The sequence below is a fragment of the Eublepharis macularius genome, chromosome 1 (assembly GCF_028583425.1).
Source record: "Eublepharis macularius isolate TG4126 chromosome 1, MPM_Emac_v1.0, whole genome shotgun sequence".
Classification (NCBI taxonomy): domain Eukaryota; kingdom Metazoa; phylum Chordata; class Lepidosauria; order Squamata; family Eublepharidae; genus Eublepharis; species Eublepharis macularius.
Window position 1 is genome coordinate 32,289,529 of NC_072790.1, and position 21,858 is coordinate 32,311,386.

At 42.7% G+C, this 21,858-nt stretch overlaps 1 protein-coding gene across 3 annotated transcripts in view; it reads right to left on the minus strand.

Moving 5' to 3' along the window:
* The window catches only part of AGAP1 (ArfGAP with GTPase domain, ankyrin repeat and PH domain 1), a 411,275-nt gene that overhangs the window by 128,332 nt on the left and 261,085 nt on the right, over positions 1 to 21,858 (minus strand). For all 3 annotated transcript variants that reach the window (XM_054974599.1, XM_054974592.1, XM_054974609.1), the window contains one exon: positions 606 to 767. In XM_054974599.1, the coding sequence (XP_054830574.1) occupies positions 606 to 767 (162 nt within the window). The remainder of the gene's footprint in view (positions 1 to 605; positions 768 to 21,858) is intronic.

Consider the following 21,858-nt stretch of genomic DNA (forward strand, 5'->3'; position numbering starts at 1 on the left):
AAACCCTTTACAAAGATCGCATCTACTAAGCCCTCACTTTAAAATTCATCCACGACTATCATTGAGTTTCACCAGCAAAGAGAGAAGGGTTGGTTCTGGTAACTGTACCTTAATGAAGAGCACCCATGAGATGGGATAAGTTGCATGAACTATCTTCTGAACCACTACAACTGGTAAAATAATAACCATGAATCTGCTGACTAATTTAAGAATAAAGCTGGTCTGTGGTGGCATAAAAAAGAAAAGTGGCATCTGATTGTCCAAGTTTAGGGGAAAATGTCAGTACTTCTGTAATAAAAGCCTAAGCATTCAGTGCCAATGTTACAACTCTGCCCTCAACGGCATACGGGTATGAATTTTGTGGGATTTGCTTACAGAGTGGGCGGGAGCCTGAATTTTTACAGATAACTGATGAAAGTCCATCTTCTCAAGGAGTTGTCAGGGCTCTGCAAAATGACAGGGAAGATTTTTTTTTAACTATCCCAGGACATACCAGCAAGCTAGCTGCAGAACACAAACATACCCCAGTCCTAAGCAGCCATGAGACATTTGAGAGGTGTCAATACCATGTACATTTGCATTTGAAGATAATGTAAAATAGATACCTTCAGCAGTGCCTGAGATACCGTCAGGTTTAAAATTGCTAGTGCTTTTCTTCCTGCGATGTTTTTTCCTGTTAGCGTGAGGGGAAGGAGGAGGGTCCAGCTTAGGGCTCGTGGTACTAGATATACTTGGGCTGGAACACACAGAATCTCCCAAGCCAGTATCTGTGAATCAGGACAGAAAGGAAGATAAGACATGAGGCAAGCTACGTGTTTATGGCCTGACAAAAAGCACTGCTTAGGCCTTGCTGTATACAACCATGTACTCCACTACAAGTAATTTGAACTGGGTGATACTAGTTAAGTTGCACTATGAGTTCAAGCTTATCTTGTTTGCTTCCCAATGATATTGCACTCCAGGATCTCTTCTGCTATTTTATTTTATCTTTAGGCATCTCCACACCTCCCCCCAAGTAGATGCTGTAGGACCCAAGTCCCAAACACTTGTTTTCTGTATAACCAACCTAATTTTGGACTTGTGCCTCCTTCTCCCTAGTTAGTTGCAACTCACCTTTGCTAGGCCTGCAATGCTTAACAAAGGCCTAGGAACCTTCATGTATGTGTCTGTTTCAGGACCTATATGCTCTAAAACAGCATTCTCCAAACTGGGCTTCAGGGCTTCGAAGGGTACCCCACAGGGGGTTCACAAGACCTTTCCCAATAACAGATGCTGAGGTCTTCTTGCACCCAATCAGGCAACATGGAAGCAGACCACTCTCTGTTTTCTAGTAATGGGGCAGGGACTCTTTCCTTCAAGGGGAAGAGTGCTTCCCTCTCTTTCAAAGGGAAGGCCTGAAGAGGTCAGGAAAGCTTCCAATCTCCTTGCTTTCTGCAAACTATGCAAAACTGAATTACTCAGGAGGGCTTTTTTATGCAGGTAATAGAATCGTGCTGTAAGAAAATTGTTCAGAGAGATTTTCTGGGAAAGGGACTGGAACTGGACTGTACTACTGAGAATCGTCTTTTGCTGTAATTATGCTCCCTTTGCATAGTGTAGCTTCTCCGTGTCATTAATGTCATGTCAATTTGATCATGTTTTGTTCCAGCATTATTTCAGCACCATGTTGGATTTCTGCTTGTTTTCAAATTTCTATGGTATTATTAACTGAATGGATAGTTTATTGAATGCCCCAGCCACTGATCATATTGGCTTACACTGTCTAATCTGCCTTGAGTCTCAGTGAGAAAGGCGGACCATAAATAACATTGACCAGCCAATAAAAACACAGTAGCCACCATCCACAGTCACCTTGCTTGCAGTTCCCCTCAGAACACAAGCCAGAAAATGGACTGGTTGGTTGCAAGAAAACCATCACTGCTCATTCTCAAAATATAGAGGTGGAAGACCACATCAAACCAATCCTTTAAATGACCAGAGACAGAGAGAGAGGAGATAAATGTGGTATAGGCAGGGCTTTTTTTCTGGGAAAAGAGGTGGTGGAACTCAGTGGGTTGCCCTCGGAGAAAATGGTCACATGGCTGGTGGCCCCACCCCGATCTCCAGACAGAGGGGAGTTTAGATTGCTCTCCACGCCGCCGAGGGCAGTCTCAACTCCCCTCTGTCTGGAGATCAGGGGGCGGGGCCACCAGCCATGTGACTATTTTCAAGAGGTTCTGGAACTCCGTTCCCCCGCGTTCCCCCTGAAAAAAAGCCCTGGGTATAGGGCACATTCAGTATCTATAAAAGTGCCACTGGCATTCACACCTTTCCCTTGTATTACCTTTCGACGTTTTTGCATTAAGAATCATGTGTAGTGATACTGAACCATACTTAAGTTATGAATCAGCAAAAGTAAGTGATTATCCCACTTTCCCACTGAACACAGAACTCTTTGTGATATTGGAATGAAACATAAGTGTGCCTGCACAAGCACCTGATATTTTCTACTTTTGATAGTTTAATTGCTCAATAACTACATGTTCACTTAGCACCAAAATGTAATCGGTATTGCACAGGGTCTACTTGAAAAAATGACCACAGTCTTTGAGATGTACAACACATGCTACAGCCAAGACAGCTTTCCTCCCCAACTGAAAAAAGAAATTTGAATCTAAGATACACAATTAAGCTGTCATTGTTTCTCCATTTTCAATCTTAATATAGATTATTTCGTAATTGGTGACTTTAAAATGTCAGCCATCTAAGTGAACCCAGGTTTGCATGCAGCATTTTCCCATTTCTGGTTCTTGAATTTCCTTGACAAGGTATTCCTCAAGCTGAAAAGGGACCTCCTGCAAACTGCAAACAAGCCCCCTCCTCAACCCACTGCATGCAATTTCATACTCTGGATGGAATACAAAAAACAAATTTTATTTGTTATGGGTTACCACACTCAGAAACAGATGACCACCACAGCAACTATGAAATACAAAGGGTATACCAAATTAAAAAGAGGCATTTGCCTCATTACTCCACAGCCTAAGCAGCTTTGACAAAAGCACAGAAACCAATAAGCTGGGAAGGGCCATTATGCAGCCATCCTGTACATTCAGGGTTCCCATTCATTCTTCCCAATCAGGAATCCGTGCTCAATGCACACCCACAAAAAAATATAACACTAGTAATAACAACAACAACAACGATCTGGGGAGTCTCTGAGCTCCGATACTTGAAGTAGGAGTCAAAGCAGCCGTTTCACTTTTCACTCGGGAAGCTGACAAGCATGACTAGAGGGGGAATAAAATAACATTCCCTTCGCATAAATATCAAAGAGGCTTCTTGAGACTGATGGGCCAGGAATGTATTCTTAGCCATCATTCTGGCAGACAGGCCCAAGGACACTCATAACTTATTTTACAATCATTTAGTTTCAGCTCAAGTGGAAAACGTGACAACTTATCTCTGCTGACAAGATGCCAGATCAAACCTTACAATTAACTTTCCTATGATTATCTGCCCAGCCCATCATTAGCTCAGCAGCTTCTAATGGCAGCTACAGGCAGCTTTTCTGATGATGGTCATCATTTTCAGGATTTATGGCTACATTACATTCACTCACCAAAAAAATAAAAAAATAAGAGACAGAGAGAGAGAGACAGTTAAGACTGATCCGGAGCCCATATTCTTCAAACCTAAACAAAACTGAAGCACGGTCCCTTTTGACATAACATACCAAACAAGGATTTGCTTGGTGTGTTATGTCCTTTTGTCACGGTCCCTTTGACATAACACACCAAACAAGGATCCCTCTTCTTGCCACCTCATCCATGGCTGGCTCTTTGGCTCCAGAGTGACCACCGTTCACCAACAGAAACATCACCATCCATCTCCCCTTCTCCCTGATCTGTAACATATAGTATCACATATCTCCCTCTTCCGAACATCTCCAGGGTGCTGCCTGGGGTGGGGGGGGGCAATCTCTGAGGAAAGAAAACAATAGCGTGCCTCCATGCTAAAATGTAGCAGCATCACCATAATACACTATGAGGCAGGCTGAAACACTTTCAGAAAATACACAATGTTAATTAAGCCTGCCACTGTTAGTCTAACAGCACTAAGCTTGATCGTCCGGTGAGTTCCTGAGAAGGGCCGTGGAATGCACTGCTCCGACTGCTAAGGATACAAGCGTGACAGTCACTGCCATGGTTTAGAAGCCAGGACAACTTGCGCTAAAGAATAGTTTCTGCCATGCATGCAGAGAGGAGCACGTACATTTCTTATTTGGTTACTTGCTAATCCCAGCATGGGTGACATATGATGGACACACTCGTAATGCACATGAGTTAGGGTAGTCAACTCTTAGGGGGACAATATGAAATCTGACAGGAGAGGGCTCATTACAAATTCATTATGTCATTATTTCCTAAAGGAATTTTCTGCACACACAAACTTGACCAGTGGCATTGTGAAATGTGGAACATCACATTATATAGATTTAATCTCAGGCTATCCCCAAACAAAGATCATTTTTTTAAAAAACCTTCACATTGTTCATTTATAGAAAAGCATTTTAAGATAGCCTGCTAATCACATAGTTTTAGATACCCTCCAACAAGAAAAAAATTATACCCGTACTAGATCCAGTAAGATATTGAATAAGCAGTACAAAAGGGCAGTTATCTTCCATAAAGTAGACTAACAATGATTCACACTGACAAACTCTGCCTTTTGGGGCCTGAAGTGTTTTGTGGTACTCTGGCCTTGACAAAAATGATATCTGAAATCCCTGAATTTTTTCTTAAGATGAAGCAGTTAAATTATTATCATTGCTGTCTGCACTGAATTCATTCACACTTCTTACCTTCATGTATTGTATGTTTTATGCTCAAAAGATGAAATAGGAACAGCCTCTTAAGTCACAAGAGAACTTAAACGCAGCTCCCTCGAGCTCTTTGCAGCCCACCTGGGCTTAGTTAAGAGAGAGACAGGGGAACAGCTACTGCACTAGGAGAGGGGAGGAAGGTTTTTAATGCAAGGGATCATCCAGCAGCACAACTGAAAACCAGCTTGCCTGTTGTACTTGGTGAGTCACTGCAGCTTTATAACCACTTGTGTGTGTATTTCACCTGCACTGGTGATATATTGTTGAGGGTTGCAAGTAGACATGGGCACAAATCGAAATACAAATCATATTTCGTGATGAATCAGGCTGATTCATGTTTCGTGAAACATACTTCGTGGGGCTGTGGTTTTCACAAAATTCACGACTTTTGGGGCTGATTCATTTGATTTGTGAATGATTCATGATGCCAGACAGGCTGGCGCCAATCCATTGATTCCCTAGACAACTTAGGCCCGGAATGTCTGAAGACCTTTTGTTGCTATTGGAAACCCCAATCTTAGCCCACATAACCTTGATAGGCAGCTCTCCCTGCCAACTGGAGAGCTTCCATTCTGCCCTATACAGCAAGAAGCAGGGGGGTTAATCCCCTAGGCAACTGAGGAGGTGGGACTTCTGTAGCCATGGGAACACCAATCTCATCCCTCCAAACCCTGTTAGGCAGGTCTGTCTGCCAGCCAGAGACCTCCTGTTCTGCTCTATGTGAGCATTTCTTATATAAGGCACAGCTCTCTGCCTCATACTTTTCAGTTCCAGTAGACAGAGGGAGAGGGAGGACCTGTTGCTGGGATTTAGAGTGAGAGAGTGGAATTGGGAGCTTTGGGCTGGATTTGCTGCTACTTTAAAAGAGGCTGAAAAGCCTCTTTCTTATTTTCAGTTCTTGGCCTTGCTAGGAAGGTCGTTGGGTGAGGGTGCTTTTTCCCCTCCACCTCAACCAACCCCAGTCTCAGGGCATTGCCTGGCTCTGGGGCCTAGCTTGACTGAAGCCTACTTTTTTCCTTTAATTTTCTTTGCTTATATTCTTATTCAGAGCATTTGTTCTTGCCGGCTTGTTGGGTAAGGATGGGTGGAGGAGAGCTTACTGAAGTCTCTCTGCAAGTTTGGTATCTCTGGGTATGAAGGGGGCCATTGAAGTTCCCTGGGTTCTGATGAATCACGAAACTAATGAATCGTTTTGCGAAATGGGACATATTTGTGAAAGTTCGTGATTCATGGAATGCGATGAAACACAAAACGCTCATTTCAGTTTTTCCCCATTTCGTGCCCATCTCTAGTTGCAAGCCTCATGTTGACGATCCTCTCCACAAACACTGCATAATTTATATGAAACTGGATTCAGTTTTATTGGTATACAAGAAGTTACAGGCTGGCAGAGAACATATGATTTGTTTTTAATGCCGGGTAAATTCACAGTCTTTGGAAGGGCTAACAGTACTTGCACAGGGTGCTCGAGAACAGGAGGAAGAAAGAACAAGCAACAAAATGACACCTTTAAGATAATTCCCTTGCATTGGATATGAGATCACTTTCACACAGTTCCCATCTTTCACATTGTACAAGGTTTAAATTAGCCTCAGCTAATTAAAAAAAATCTAAGCAGAACTTGGTGGAAATGAAAAGCCTCGGGAGCATTCCTTTTGTACTATAAGTCCCATTTTTCTAATCATCTTGCCTGGAGCTTATACCAAAAAAGTGTCACTACTATATAGATACAAACTTATCCTCTCTTAAAACAGATATTTTAATGTGTATCAGCCAGCCATGTACCTGAGCAACTAGATGAGAATGTTGTCCAAGTAAGGAAAGACCATCAAGGTCAGTATTATCTACTCAGACTAGCAGTGGCACTCCAGGGTCTCAGGCAGAGCAAGCTCTTTCACATCATCTACACCCTGATCCTTTTAACCTGGAAATTCCTGCATGGCAAGAAGATGCTCTACCACTGAACCACAGCCCCTCCCAAAGTTCCTTGTGATCAAAGCAAACAGAGAAAAAAGAGAAGCAACCAAAGTCGATGGGGAAACAAATGAGATCAAAGCAGAAAATGTAATGATGAGTTCATCCATGCTTACAGATAAACGTTAATTTAGGACATGGCAAAATCACTTTTTCCCCATGATACCAGAAATAACTGCCTTGGAACATTTTGTCATGGAATCATCTAGAGATGAGGTGACCCAGGACTTGTTTCTCAGGACCTGGTGGGATATGGAAGCATTGCTGAACCAGTTGGGAACAGTGATCACAGTGCTATAACAGTCAGCATTTATGTAAATAGAAAGCTTCCCCCAAATTCCAAATGAGGAAACCTCTTTTAATGAGAGGGCATTCGTCGAAACCAGCCAAGAGTTGAAATAAGAGTAAGCAAACCAGTTATTTTAATTTTTAAAAAAGACTTACCATTTGGTGTTTATCTAAGTCACTTTTATTGACATTATTTTGTGTATATATGTGTTTTTGCACAGTATTATGAAAGTTGTCGCTCCTTCCTGGTGTCATTTAATTAACTGACCCAACCATCCATGACCCTGGGGAAAATCAATTTCATCTGGTGAAAGGAACAAGGAAATACAACTCTACCACCACAGCTACTGTGCAGTTGAAAAGTTGTTCACTTGCATCAGATGGCAGTGAGGTAAGGGGTCCTGAAGCTTGCCACATGAGTGAAACAGGCTGTCAAAAATGGTATGTTCCTTGCAAAGTTCTCACCATCCCTAACCATTTTAAGAAAGGTGCCATCAAAACAAAGAGGATGCTAGCATGGTTAATAGACTAACAGTGCAATCCTGAGCAGAGTTACTCCAGTCTAAACCAATTGATTTCAATGGACTCAGACTGGAGTAACTCTTCTTAGGATTGTGCTGAAAGTCAAGAAAGCAATAAGAGGGCAAGATTCGATTTAAAAAGTAGGAGTCTTGCCAAAACAAACAGCAAGATTTGAGTTTGGAGCACCTTGAAGACCAACAAGAGTTTCAGGGTAGAAGCTTTCCAGAGTCAAAGTTCCCTTCATCTGATAAAGGCAGCTTTGACTCTCAAAAGCTTATGCCCTGAAAATCTTGTTGGTCTTCAAGGTGCTACCAAACTCAGATCTTACTATTTTACTGAACAACATGGTGACCCACTTGAAAGTTACCAAAATGAGAACAAGAAGGCACATGGGCTCTGGCCAAAGTACATAAGTTGACAGTAAGGCAAATGAAAGGAGGTTTTTGAAAAGCATATTGTTAAAAACATTAAAACAATAATATCTCAACAGCTGTGATATCTGAGGAGTCCCTGGGGTTCAGCAGGGAACGAAGTAGGGAATGATGCACCCTCCTCACTCACAGGAGGTCTTGACAGGCCTTAGAAGGAAAGGGGTTCTGCTCACCCTTGCCTTCCTCCCCTCTTCCCACTCCTGTCGCTGATTAGGTTTGGAAAGAGCTGGGCCTTGTCTTCCTTGGCCTGTGTCTTTACATTTATGAGGAAGGACCCTTCAACTGTGCCCACCTCCTCATGTCCCTTCATGTCCTTTGAGGACATGCCTGCAGGAGGTAGAGGGAAGGCTGACATCAATTGGGTACAGCTGAGCCCGCTACCCTGACCCCTTACTGGCTGCTCTACCCCTGGAAGTCTCTCTGCTGCAGCGTCACTGCCACTAGGCTGCTCCCAGCAGGCAGATCTCTCTCCTTCATTTGGCTTGGCTCTGTCTGGTCCTGAACCTCTACTGGGGCCGGTTCGACTCCACATACCCCATACACCTACTTTCCTTGCTTGGATGCGGAAAGAAGGATTCTGCTGGCTGGTGCCCTCTCCTGCTCACCATCTGGGATATCTGGGAAGTGCAGTACTGGGCCTACCCCCAGATACCAGTCATGGAGGACACTGGGCCATCTGACAACAAAATAGTGACATGTCTGCTGAAATATGTTAGGGAGATTATAAAGAAGCTGAAACAAATTGTTTTCAGTGGCCTTCACTGCAGAAGATGTGCAAGGGTTACCTACCTTGGAACCTTTATTTCCAGAGAGGGAACTGAAGAACTCAGTTAAACAGAAGTTCAGGAGTCAATGGCTTAGGGCTGAATGAGTAAGTCACCAAGTCCTGATGATATATTCTCAAGGGTTCTTGAAGAACTCAAATATGAAATTGTTTATTTCCTAACAATAATATACATTTTTTCAGTACAACCAGCCTCCCTTCCAGAAGACTGAAAAGTGGCAAACATATTGCTGTTTTATATAAGATACCTGGGAGAGATCCAAGAAATTACACACCAGTCAGTCAAACATCTGTTCTGAGTAAATTGCTGGAAATCATAAAGATCTGTTATTAAGCCTGTATAAGACTAAGTTCTACTTGAGAAGGAATCAGCACAGCTTCTGCAAAGGGAAGTGTTGCTTCACTAATATAAAAGAGAGTTGGTAGACAGTTATAATAATAACATACTCTGTAAATCGCTCTGAGTGGGTGTCAAGTTGTCTTGAAGGACGGTATATGAATCAAATGTTGTTAATAAGGTTGGACTTCCAAAAACACTTTGTGAAAGAGTAAACTGAGCAGTTATGGCATAAAGAGTTGGGCTCTCTCATAAGTTAAACAACAGGAAGTATTATAAATGGACAATTCTCACAATGGAAGGAAGTAAGCAAGCAAGCAAGCAAGCAAGCAAGCAAGCAAGCAGTGGGGTCATCCAGGGATTCAAGTATCAATGCAATTAGTTCATTGATGACCTAGGATCAGTGGTGAGCAGAAGTTACCCAGTTCTGCGGATGACACCAAACAATTCAGCATAGTGAAAACCAAAGCAGATCGGGAACCATATTAAAAGGATCTCTCCAGACAGCATTTTTACCAAAGCAATATTTGCCAAGCAATAAATGGAAACTGTTAAACACAATCAAATATGTCAAAGCTATAGTAGAAAAGGGGTGAAATTTAGAACTGATTTTGTAAAGAATAAGATAGGGAGGTTAGGATAAGTAATATCTTTTTTAGAGTATATGAATAAGGAAATAGTTAAATAAATATACTGATGGGGTATACTATATATACTATAATGCTAGTGGATCAGATTGTATATTATATAATGAATGTGTAGTACGGTGTTGTATGCTGTGCCACATTGGTGGCAGGGCACACAGTAGGGGTTTTAATACATATTATAATGACGATAGTATATTTGATAGAATATAGGTTTAAAAGAAATAGAGTATGTTTAAATTAAGACTTTTGTTATATATTATACTATATTATACTGGTCTGCTATATTGAGGGGTATAAGATCTATACTATATTGATAGTATAACTGATAGATGTATATTATACTGATAGAATATCTGATAGCATAATTGATAGAAGTATATTATATTGATAGGATATTTGATATATATGATAGAATACCTGGGGGGGGGGAATTAGAATGTGCTTAGAGTAAGGGATTTATTAAGTAATAAGAGGGGTTAAGGGTTGGAAAGCTGTTGGAAGTCAATAGAGAGAGGGGAGGAAAAGGGTGGGGGATAGGGTTAATTAGATATTGAGGGAATGAATGTATTGAATTTGAAAAGTATACTCACCAATAAAATTAAAAAAAAAACAAATATGTCAAAGCTAAACAAACACTGACTATAATTCTGTCACTGGATGCTGAAAAGGCTTTTGATACATCAGAACTAAATAGCTTACATTTGTTTTTGTTGTTATTACACCAGTGTTGTTATTGTTATTCTTAAACCAGTGTTATTATACCACTGTTGTTATTATAACAGTGTTAAGAAATAGTAATGGCCAGATAAATGTTTTTAAATATTTACAGCTATAAAGAGCTATCTACTTAATGAAATCTTGAGAGTTTCAGGATTAAGAAATTGTTCTGAATTTGAAGAAATCTTGATCGAAGGTGGCAAATATTATGTCTCTTGATTTTAGGACAGATTATTAATACATTTCAGTCTAGCTAGAACAATGTTCTTGACTTTGAGATCTCTGCTCAAACATGGCATTATATTCTTTCTTATGGCTCATCTTTTTCAATTTGTCCCTGGTTTAAGGAGAATCTATTCAAGACAATCCATAAATGGCATCTTAAGCCAAAGAAATTAGATAAAATTAATAACTCTTGTTCAAATAGATGTTGATATTGTAAAGAAACAGAAGCTGATTTCTTAAAGATACCATGGATGCCAAAAAGACAAGTAAGTGGGTTCTAGATTAAATCAAGCCTGAATTCTCCCTGGAAGCTAAAATGACTAAACGAAGGCTAAACTGTGAAGACAAGACTCATTGGAAAAGACAAGGCACTAGGAAAAGAGGTAGACCAAAAATGTGATGGCTTGACTCAATAAAGGAACCCATGGCCTCCAGGTTGCAAAATTGGAGACAGGATGTTAATGATAAGACATTTTGGAGGCTGTTTATTCATAAGACTGCCATGTCAGAAGTGACTTGATAGTACATAACAGGTGCACACGCATGCGCACACAAACAGTGAAATCCTAAGCAGAGTTACTCCAGTCTAAGCCCACTGAAATCAAATGGTTTAGACTGGAATAACTCTGCTTAGGATTTCACTGTTAACTATCTCTTTTAAAACTTGTTTTTACTGTAAAGCACTTGGTAAACTGTTAAGGTTGGAAGGCAGTATATAAATATTGTAAGAAAATAGAATAAAGGTGACATGTCGCCTGTGTCCAGTCCACCACTGCCTATTTCCCATTTGCAACCAGCAGCCACTTGCTGGAGAAATGGCTCCTTAGGCCAAAGGCTGATTTCCAGAGCACTGCCAGGGAGAAAGACAGTGAGGCAGCTGGAAGTATAGACCAAAACACCCCAGCTAGTACAAGACTTCCCCTTTTTTAACACACTTCACTTTCCATCCTTCTTCTTTTAAGTTGATTCTTTGAACTGTCCTCCCCTTGTCTAAAAACTTTGCCTTGAGCATTCAAATAAGCAAACTGTGTTTTATTTCCAGTCAGTTCACTGTCATTCTCAGTCCCATGACTAGAGATGGGCACGAACCGCATTACGAACTTCAAAAACCCACGAAAATGGCGATCGTGCGATCGTGATCCGGCGGCTCGTGATTGTCCACGTCCAACGAACCAGCGTTCAGAAGAGGCCCGGTTCGGTGCGTTCGAACGCGGTTTGGGAAGCAAGAGTCAGGTGCCAGCAATCAATTCCCCTGGAAACGGAGCCGGGGGAATGCCTGAACTCTGTCTGCACTCCTTTTGTCGCCCTGGAAACCCGAATGGAAGCCCAGCTTACCTTGATCGGCAGATCTTCCTTCCAACCACGGAGCTGCAAAGCAGTTACAAGTTGGGAGAAGACACCCAGGGGAGGGAGGAGGAAAGGGGTGTCCTGTAGCCATGGGCACTCCAATCTCATCCCTGCAAACCCTGATAGGCAGCTCTGACGGCCAAACACAGACTTCCTGTGTTGCTCAATGGGACCTGTGCTTATAAATAGCCGTGGGCTCCCAGGCTGGGTTTCACTTTCAGTGAGCAGTGGAGTGGGACAGCTCTTGCTTGCCACTTGCTAGCCTTTGGAGAGAGAGACTGAGAGTATAATTGAGCTTGGATTTTTGTGGGAGTTTCCTGGGGGCCTTGGACTGGAGAGGGTATAACTCCAAGACCCCTTTTGCAATCTTGTCCAAACTTGGGTGATGGCTGTAGGAGAGCCTGCAAAAGACTCCCCGGGAATATGTAAGTGCCATGGGGGCCGTTCCACGCCCAACGAACCATGAACCAGTTCGGCAATGGAAACTGTTCGCTGTGGTTCACGATCTCGGGATCGTTGTCGGCACTGAACCGTGAACCGCTGCTTCGTTAAATTTTTTGGGTTCGTGCCCATGTCTACCCATGACCTCTCTTTCCACATACCAGGTCAGAATCTCCCCTTATTCTAGACTTTCCTGATAAGTTTAAAACCAAACCCTTACAAGCCACCTCTGACCCACAGGGCAAGTTTTGCTTGAACATATACACGTTTTGATGCTTCCTTCCTCTAGACAAACCACACAAGAGTCTGGCTTTTTCTGGCCCTGGCATCTGCCAAGTCTAGTATATAATCCAAAACACATTTACTTGGGAGTGAGCACTATCAAATTCAGAGAGGATTGATTCTGAATAGAAGTGCTTAGGATTGATTGCACCACATCATTTTCCTCAGAAGGAAAGCACTTGGCCAGGATGAAGGTGAGGGACCAAAGACAATGTAGCTCCCAATGAAAGGGGACACAGCAGGAAAACGGTTAGTAGAATTTAGTCCAGGCGTCCCCCACCATGGTGCTTGACACTTTTCCTGGTGTCTGCCAAGTGTTTTTAAAAAGTGGTATGTGTAAGGTGGTTTTTTTGGTCCAGCAAATCTTTGTGCAAATATTTAAAAATGTTGCTCTGACAGCAGTGGCCACCACAGTACAAGGATCTTCACTGTGTACCTGAAGGTAAGCTGTGGTAGCCATTTTGTGGCTGGATCTGCCTCCTGCAGTAGCCCATTTGTGGCAGTCAATTTGGTACTGTGCCCACCACACAGTGTGAGAATTCCAAAGGTGCTCTTAAGCTCAAAAAAGTTGGGGATCCTTGAATCTATTCTTTATCTTTACAGTACTGTTCTTTGGCAAATAAAAGAATGAGCCTGAAGTGGATTTCCCTGCCTCAGAGTTTCCCACAGACTCTTCTCCATGCTTGCCTAAGGGGCCAAAATAGTTCTCTTAACAGAGCATTCCACCTTTTAATGGGTTTTTAAAATGATTTTATTGTACTTGTTTTTATTTTGTGAGTCACCCTGAGTACGTCTCTGGACAGGTAGCATGTAAATTTTCTAAATAAATAGTAAAACTAATGTAAATTGTTGTACGTTTGCATTTACATATTTTTACATTCAAAAAAGGAAAAAAAAAGGAATCACCGGGCAGCAGTGATGGAAAAGGCAAATTCTTTTTTAGGGATTATCAGGAAAAGGATTGAAATAGAAGTGACTATTATCTTAATGCTGATTTACGGAGCAACATTAATGGGCCCTACTGAATTAACTGGGCAGAGCTGGTGTGCGAGCTGAGAAGCCTCACATCTTGGGGTATGCGGGTTCATTAAAAAATATCAGCCTCTGACCTGTCATTGGAAGTGTTTCAGAACTATGAAGGTAAGAAATCTCACCTGTCCAATTTGGATTCCTTCTAGACCAACTACAGATGCATAAAGCTAGCTTAGTGCAAGTTGGGAAGGTTGTCCTTGTTGGCAAAAGTGCTACAATGACCACTTGACTGGGAAAAATGCAAAGTTATATCCTTCAGTTCAATATGATGGCATAAAACATACTCCACTGCTACAACTTATGCTAAATAGGGCCAAAACAGACATGCCAAACACCTTCAGCCGTCTGTAAAAGGTTACCCTAGATTGGCACCAGACAGGAAAGGAATGAGGAGATTTAACCTGTCAGCCCCTGCTTGGATTCATTGACCAATGCTGGGCTCCCTGTACTTTTATGAATATGCCTATGAGCCATACAAATCCCTTCTTCAAACATTCACGGAAAGTCTGGTCTCATCCGATAGCACGATTCGTCCCTTTTCTGATTTTTTTAAATGAGGAAACTGCGGTCTCATGTGCCTTAAGCTGTGAGACCCTCTGGACATCACTTACAGCTCCTTTGAAAAACACAGGAGAGCCCACAAAAACTGGGCTGCCCACAAGCCCCCAAAGCTCCTCCATTTTAGGTTACTTTTCATCTGGAAAGCCTTCCTACAACACCACACTTTTGTAGTTGAGATGGCCACTAATCAGACTCCAGGATCAGAGAAAATATTAATGTCACCTTGTCTTCCTCCTCTCTTCATTTTTCCAACCCATGCCTTCTTTCTGTCTCTCTTTGAAATCTACTTACTAGGGCTTCCTCCCCCTCCTATTGTAATCCTCCCCTCCTGTGGGTCCTTAGGTCAGCGGATAGGAAAGCCTACCCTGATCGAAAGGGCACTCTGCTCCCCTTTCCTCGTAAATGCTTAACAAGGCAACGTGCATTTCCAGCCGTCCAGGTCAGTAACTGGTTAACTGGATGCCAGCAAAGATAAACATTATTTCCTTGGTCATCAGTCCTTGTGTATGCATGCTGTGCTTAAATAAAGGAGCCACTGCCTGGCTAGAGAGACTAGCCTTCGCAGACTGATGCTCAGAATCGCAACCCTGTGTCGTGTCATTCCTACAAGTGGCGCAGCCAAACAGGGACACCCGCTCACCAACGCCTGGCATAGGCCCCTTTGAGTGCACTCCTTCGTCGCTGTCTCAGTGACCCCTTCATTGGTGAGTATGGGAGGACAATTTTCACATGCCCAGCGCAGGCATATTGAGGAACTCCAGTTCCTGGTTCAGAAGTCCGGCGGGTCCGTGACTTCTAGTCAACTTCGCTCCTTGGTTCAGGAGCTTACTAAGCTCTGCCCCTGGTATCCTGAGGAGGGGTCTCTCCGCCTCAAGGACTGGGAGAAAATTGGCCGGGTTCTCCATGCCCCGCCACGAGCTCATGTAGAATTGTTGCATACCTGGTATCAATGCAGGAATGCAGTGGAGAAGTTTACACCCGTTCCAATTGCTCAGTTGTCTAAGGAATGTCCACCAGAGTATGCTGAGGTGCAATTGCTTCCTCCAGCACCGCTCAGCTCTCCCTCCCCTCCAAAACCCTCTGCACCTCCCGGTAAGGATTTTAATCCTCCACCTTCTGCGGGAGGGGTCCCAGGGCGGCTGGTAAGGGAGGTACTGGAACGAGAACTCAGGCAGGCGAAATCTGAGGATGTGGCAGAATTAACTGAAATGCTTGCTATCTGCCCAGTTCACGTTACTGACCAGGTTGATGCTCAGGGTCGCCAGATTGTGGAGTATAAGCCTCTCTCTTATCCTGTTCTTACTGAGTTAAGGAAAGCGATTCGAGATATGGGATTGCAGAGCAGTTATGTACAGGGTATGCTTGAGGCTGTCATGCGTAATCATACTCTAGTCCCAGAGGATTGGAAAACCACGATTCGCATGCTTTTAACTCCTGCACAATATGTGGTTTGGGAAAGTGAGTTCCGCCAGCAGTGTTTACTAAGAGGCGCCAATTCTGGTGGCGCTTACACTGCTGAGCAACTCTATGGGGCAGGAAATTTTAGTGACACCAATCATCAGATAGTCTTGCCTGCTGCCACTCTGGAGGTTTCTTCAAATTGTGCCTTTCGCGCTTTTCAGCGTGTCCCCTCCTCTGGCAAACCCTCGCAAACCTTTTCCAGCGTTCGCCAAAAAGCCACAGAGCCTTACACAGACTTTGTTACTCGCCTGCAGGAAGCCCTCAGGCGTCAAGTTGATAACGCTGACGCTCAAGAGGAGCTGTTACTTAAGTTAGCTAAAGAAAATGCTACCTCTGAGTGCCGAAGGGTTATCACCGGTCTGGGGAACAGCCCGGAGTTGGCAGACATGATTAGAGCTTGCCAAGATATAGGAAGTTCCTCTCATCAAGCCTTTTTGCTTGTTGCCGCTCTACGTCAGGGTGTACAACCGACGCCTACCAGCCCAACTTGAACAGGACAGCCCCTCACACTTGTAGCTTTGCAGCAGCTCCTCGGCACCCTTAATTGGGTGAAACCTTATTTTTCTTTCCCTACCAGTCTTTTGAGCCTATTGTTTTTCAGAGCGAAGGTCGCTGGATTACTAAATATTCTGCCAACCAGGCCTCTCCCCAGCGAGCGGAGCTCGCTGCTGCTATCCTTGCATTTCACACCTTTGCCCAGCAGCCATTTAATCTCATCTCTGACTCCCACTATGTTTGTAAGCTAATCAGCTGTCTTCCTGGTGCTTATCTGGCTCCCCGCATCGATTCTAATCTTATGGCTCTGTTCCTCACTCTAAAATCTCTCCTTGAACAGCGTTCTTGTCCTTTTCATGTTGCTCATATTCGCAGTCATACCTCCTTGCCTGGACCTTTATCAGAAGGCAATGCTCGTGCTGATACTGCTGTCCATTCTCTGTTTTCTGATCCCATCTCCAGTCATCAATTTTTTCACCAGAATGCCAAAGGCCTCGCTCAGTTCTTTAATATTCCTCTATCTGAAGCCCAAGCCATTGTATCAGCGTGCCCGCACTGTGCTGGCTTTTCTCACGTCCCTGAAGGGGGGGGTCAACCCTCGTGGCCTAGGGCCCAATGCGCTTTGGCAAATGGATGTGACTCATGTTCCTGACCTCTCCCCATGGAAGTTTGTTCATGTATCTATCGATACCTTTTCTGGGGCGCTTTGGGCCACTCCTCAGCGGGGAGAAACTGCTTCTCATGTTATTTCCCATCTCCTCGCTGCCATCACTGTTTTAGGCCGTCCACAGCGGTTAAAAACTGATAATGCCCCTGCTTACTGTTCTTCTACCCTTCAGCAGTTCTGTGATCAATGGAATATTTGTCTTTCTCATGGCATCCCATATAACTCCACGGGTCAAGCTATTGTCGAACGGGCTAATCGTTCCTTCAAAACCCTGCTGCGAAAACAATTAAAACAGGGGAAATATAGAACCCCCAATTTGGCAAACATTACACAGCGAGTCCATAAGGTTCCTTTTTACTTTGAATCAATTAAATTTCTCTCAAACCCCAGGAACCATGCCTATAATAACCTGGGGTCGAGGTTTTGCTTCTTTTCTTATCCTACAGGTCCTACAGGCCAACAACCAACCGGAGACGCCCGAGAATCTGTGTGCTGCCATCGCACCTTTAACTATCTTCCTGCCAATTTGTCTGATACTGTTTGTTGCTTAAGTCGTCTTACTGTTGTACTCCCTGCCAAAGAAGATTTGTTAATCCCCACTCGAAGACGCAGGGCAGCCCTGCTAGATTCCAGCTGTGACTCTACAGTGAATCTCCTCAGCGATGCTGAGGCTGTGGCTCTCGCGGCCTCTCTAGTTGGCGTTCCAGCACTCACCATTGTGAATCATCGAACTCTTAGCAAAATAGCTTGCAGCCTGACAAAGACAATGAATGCAACTTCTATCGCAATTGCTGCCCTGAATGCTGAGCTTATTGAGGTCAGACGTGCTGCTTTGGACAATCACGCTGCTATTGATTATTTGCTGTTATTGCATAATCTAGGGTGCGAATCTGTTAAAAATATGTGTTGTTTTAATGTGTCTGATAATTCACAAAAAATATCTGTGCAATTGAACAATTTACATAACCTAGCTTCTGGTATTAAGCAAGATCTGTTACCCTCTTGGTGGGCCTCAGTCTGGTCCTGGCTGCCTACTGGGTGGTTCGGTCTTCTTGTCCAATATGGAATTGGATTTATAGTATGTTTAATTCTACTTTGTTGCCTGTTACAGTGTCTCCCTGCTCTTGTATCTATGGGGTCGAGGGTGCTTGCAAAACAACCTCACGTGTATCCGCTAATGGCCTCACAGGCCAAAACTTTAGCCAAACAACTGCATTATTACCAACTGCATGCATCTGATGTTGGATCCAATCTAGAGTCAGATACTGAACAGGACTGCTTATTGTAACTTGATTCCTGCTCCTAATAAATAAAAAGAAAAAGAGTGGAGTGTGGGTCCTTAGGTCAGCGGATAGGAAAGCCTACCCTGATCGAAAGGGCACTCTGCTCCCCTTTCCTCGTAAATGCTTAACAAGGCAACGTGCAGTTCCAGCCGTCCAGGTCAGTAACTGGTTAACTGGATGCCAGCAAAGATAAACATTATTTCCTTGGTCATCAGTCCTTGTGTATGCATGCTGTGCTTAAATAAAGGAGCCACTGCCTGGCTAGAGAGACTAGCCTTCGCAGACTGATGCTCAGAATCGCAACCCTGTGTTGTGTCATTCCTACACCCTCCCCCTCCTATTGTAATCCTCCTATTGTAATCCCACACCAACGTGTTTATAATTTTATAATTTTAATTTTTATTGCGGATTTAAGGTCTTTGCGCAAGAAACCACGTTTAGCGAGGAAGACTGCAGTATCTGCAAGATATGCAGTAGCACCGTCAACTTAGACAGTCCCCTTCAACTTCTGAAACATCATCCTGTAGAAAGTGAAAAAAATGAAGGCATTTTACAATCTTCTAAGAAACACCTGCCAAAAGTCAAATGTTTAAGCTACAAAGAATGATCTTGTAGTTAAAGTCAGACAAGGAGAAAGGCCTTTTTCTCCAAAACATTAAACTTAAAAGTTAAAAGTTCTCAGACTTTCTGGAAATATCAGTGCCAGGCAGCTACTCACCTTCCTTTATGAGTACTAAGTTTTGGTGCTGTTTCAATTCCATGCACAGTATACTTCAGCAGCACCCTTTCACCTAAAAGGTCAGACTTCTATGATCTCTCTTGGATATAACCTTGAAGGCCAGAGAATGAAAACACTGACTATACTAGGGATTTAGAAGCAAGAGTTTGAATCTCCTTGATAAGAACTGCATCTCCTCTCCTCGGGGATGGAAAGCATAATACGTATATACATTTTATTGCACATACCTTGGCGTGATCAACTAGAACTACCACAACTAGCACAGAATAAAATGATGCGGAGGGACAAGAGGGATAAAAAATATCTCAATTCTTCAGCTTGCTCTGTTCAGATAAATGCAGCAGTACCTAAGAACCTAAGGAGAGCCTGCTAGACTGGACCAGTGGTCCATTTAGTTCAGCATCCTATTTCACACAACAGCTGCTCTGGAGGGCAAATAGAGCATACAGGCCAAGGCCCTCCCCCTGCTGCTGCCTTCTGGCAATGGTATTTTGAGGTCTGCTGCATCTTGGTAGGGAAGCTCCCTTTAGGCCCCAGGTATAGTAGCCATTGATGGATCTCTCTACCCAATGAATCTGTCTAACCCCCTTTTAAAGCCATCTGTCCCTGTGAAAATCACTGCATCCTCTGGCAGTGTATTCCATGATTTAAGTACTCATCGAAAAAAGAAGCATCCCTTTGTCTATTCTGAACCTATTTCCCAACAATTTCATTGGGTGGTCCCAAGTTCTAGTGTTATGGGAGAGGGAGATAAAGCTCCCTCTGTCCACTTTCTCCACCCCATACATTATTTTATAAACCTCTATCATGTCTCCCCAAAGCCATCTTTTTTCTAGACTTAAAGGTTCCAATCTTCCCATCCTTTCCCCATAGGAAAGGAGCTACTAACTCCCTCATCATCTCAGTTATGATGAGGACATTTTCTAGATGCACAGAATATTTTAATTCAACTACTGTTGAATTAATAACTATAACAGCAAAATCAGCAACATTATATTGTCATAGTAAACTTAACCAAAAAGCAGTGTAGATAATGCAGAAAGATACTATGATGGACCCCCCCCCTTTACCCTCCCCACTATAAAGCAGATTTTCCCGCCAAAATTCAGTTTCCCTACTTTTATTGAGCAGCCCCAAGTAGCGTGTTCATATTTGTGGTTTTGAAAGTCTGTTTGTCCCACTTTGACACGCAGATATAATTTTGATTTTTTTAGTCCAGCCCAGGAACTTGATGGAGAAATGGCACTGGAGACTGTGTAACATTCAAAAAGAAATAACAGCTTTATTTAACAGACAAGAATTGAGTATAGTCAGGATGGAAATGTGCAGTTAAATTTTGTTGGTATTATAGAATACACTTTGTGTAACAGGCAAAATAGTATCCTTAAAGCTTATTTTCATATATTCTTCGTTCTTAAAAGTGAGAGGTGTTTTACTTAGTAATTTAGGTACAGCAATAACGTTTCTTCAGGAAGTTTCCTGTGACATTTCAGGTTTTCTAGAGTTAGTAATTTTTTTTGTGCATCTAATTCGCTCATTTCTTGAAACTAGAGGGTATTTCTATCTCCTGAAGAGGCTAAAACCATTTTCTCTTCACAACAGACCCGGGGTCCTCTTCAGAGCCAAATCCCTTTGAAAACTGGGCTGGAATTAATCTTCTCCTCGGAAGATATAACCCCTCTTCTTTTTGGCTTGAAAGGGACTTTCAGGTCCTCCCCCAATGGCGACGGACTGAGACTCATTTTATGAATTCTCTCCCTCTTCTGCTCTAAAGGGCTACATAGATAGCCAGGCAGGACTGAATGGATCAGTCCAAAAACTGTCTCTTATCAAGAGGCACCCAGCGTGCGATATTGGATTGATCAGAGAATTGTTTGGCTCTCTTTAATTAGAGAGCTGGATACTCTCTGACTCCCAAAGACGCAGGAACATCTCGCAAAGCAGATCTGTGGTGGCCAGAAGCCAATTAAGTCAGCCGGGGGATTTTTGTAAACATAATCCGACTCTCCATTTCTGCTAGAACCTATCCTCTTTCTTTTTCTTTCTTTTTTTTTTGCAAGAAGGAAACTGCTTTAATTTTCCTCTTTTTGCATTATTTTCCATCTTCGGACGAAGACAGCTTAACACTGATTTACTGACTAAAAGACTTCTGGAAATCAATTCAACTCTAATTCACCTAAGCAAGAGGAACTTATTTTTGTTCAGCTACTGAGAGCTATAAATAATTGGGACTCTAAGCCACTTATATTTACAGAACTGCCTTAATCTTAATTGTATTTGGGAACTTGCCCGGATTACTTTCCTCTCTTTTCTTTTCTTTTTCGCCTACCTTATCGCACTCTTGTTTTATGAAGGAATATAACAAGTGACTCTAATATCTTGGTTACTGGGTTAATTTTGAACTATAAATTACTCAAAGGGAAGGATATAAAATTTTTATATTAGAGATTTAGTAAACTGGATGAAATAAACAAGAATGGAAAACAAGATGGCAGAATCCGAACTATGCAATTATTGAACTGAAAACTGTTTCTGATACTTTACTACCATCTACTGGCCTAAAGATGAAAATGGAAATCATTCAACAATTAATTTCCAAGCTCTCAACTAAGCTTGGACGTTTGATAAGCCAATTTAAGCAAGGTTATGGAAATATTTTAATAAAGAGGTGTCAAGAGAACCAAGATTCCCCAAAACTAAATTCAGAAGATAAGAAAGTAGAATTGCAATCACAGCCATTTGACCAGACCATGAAAGAAGT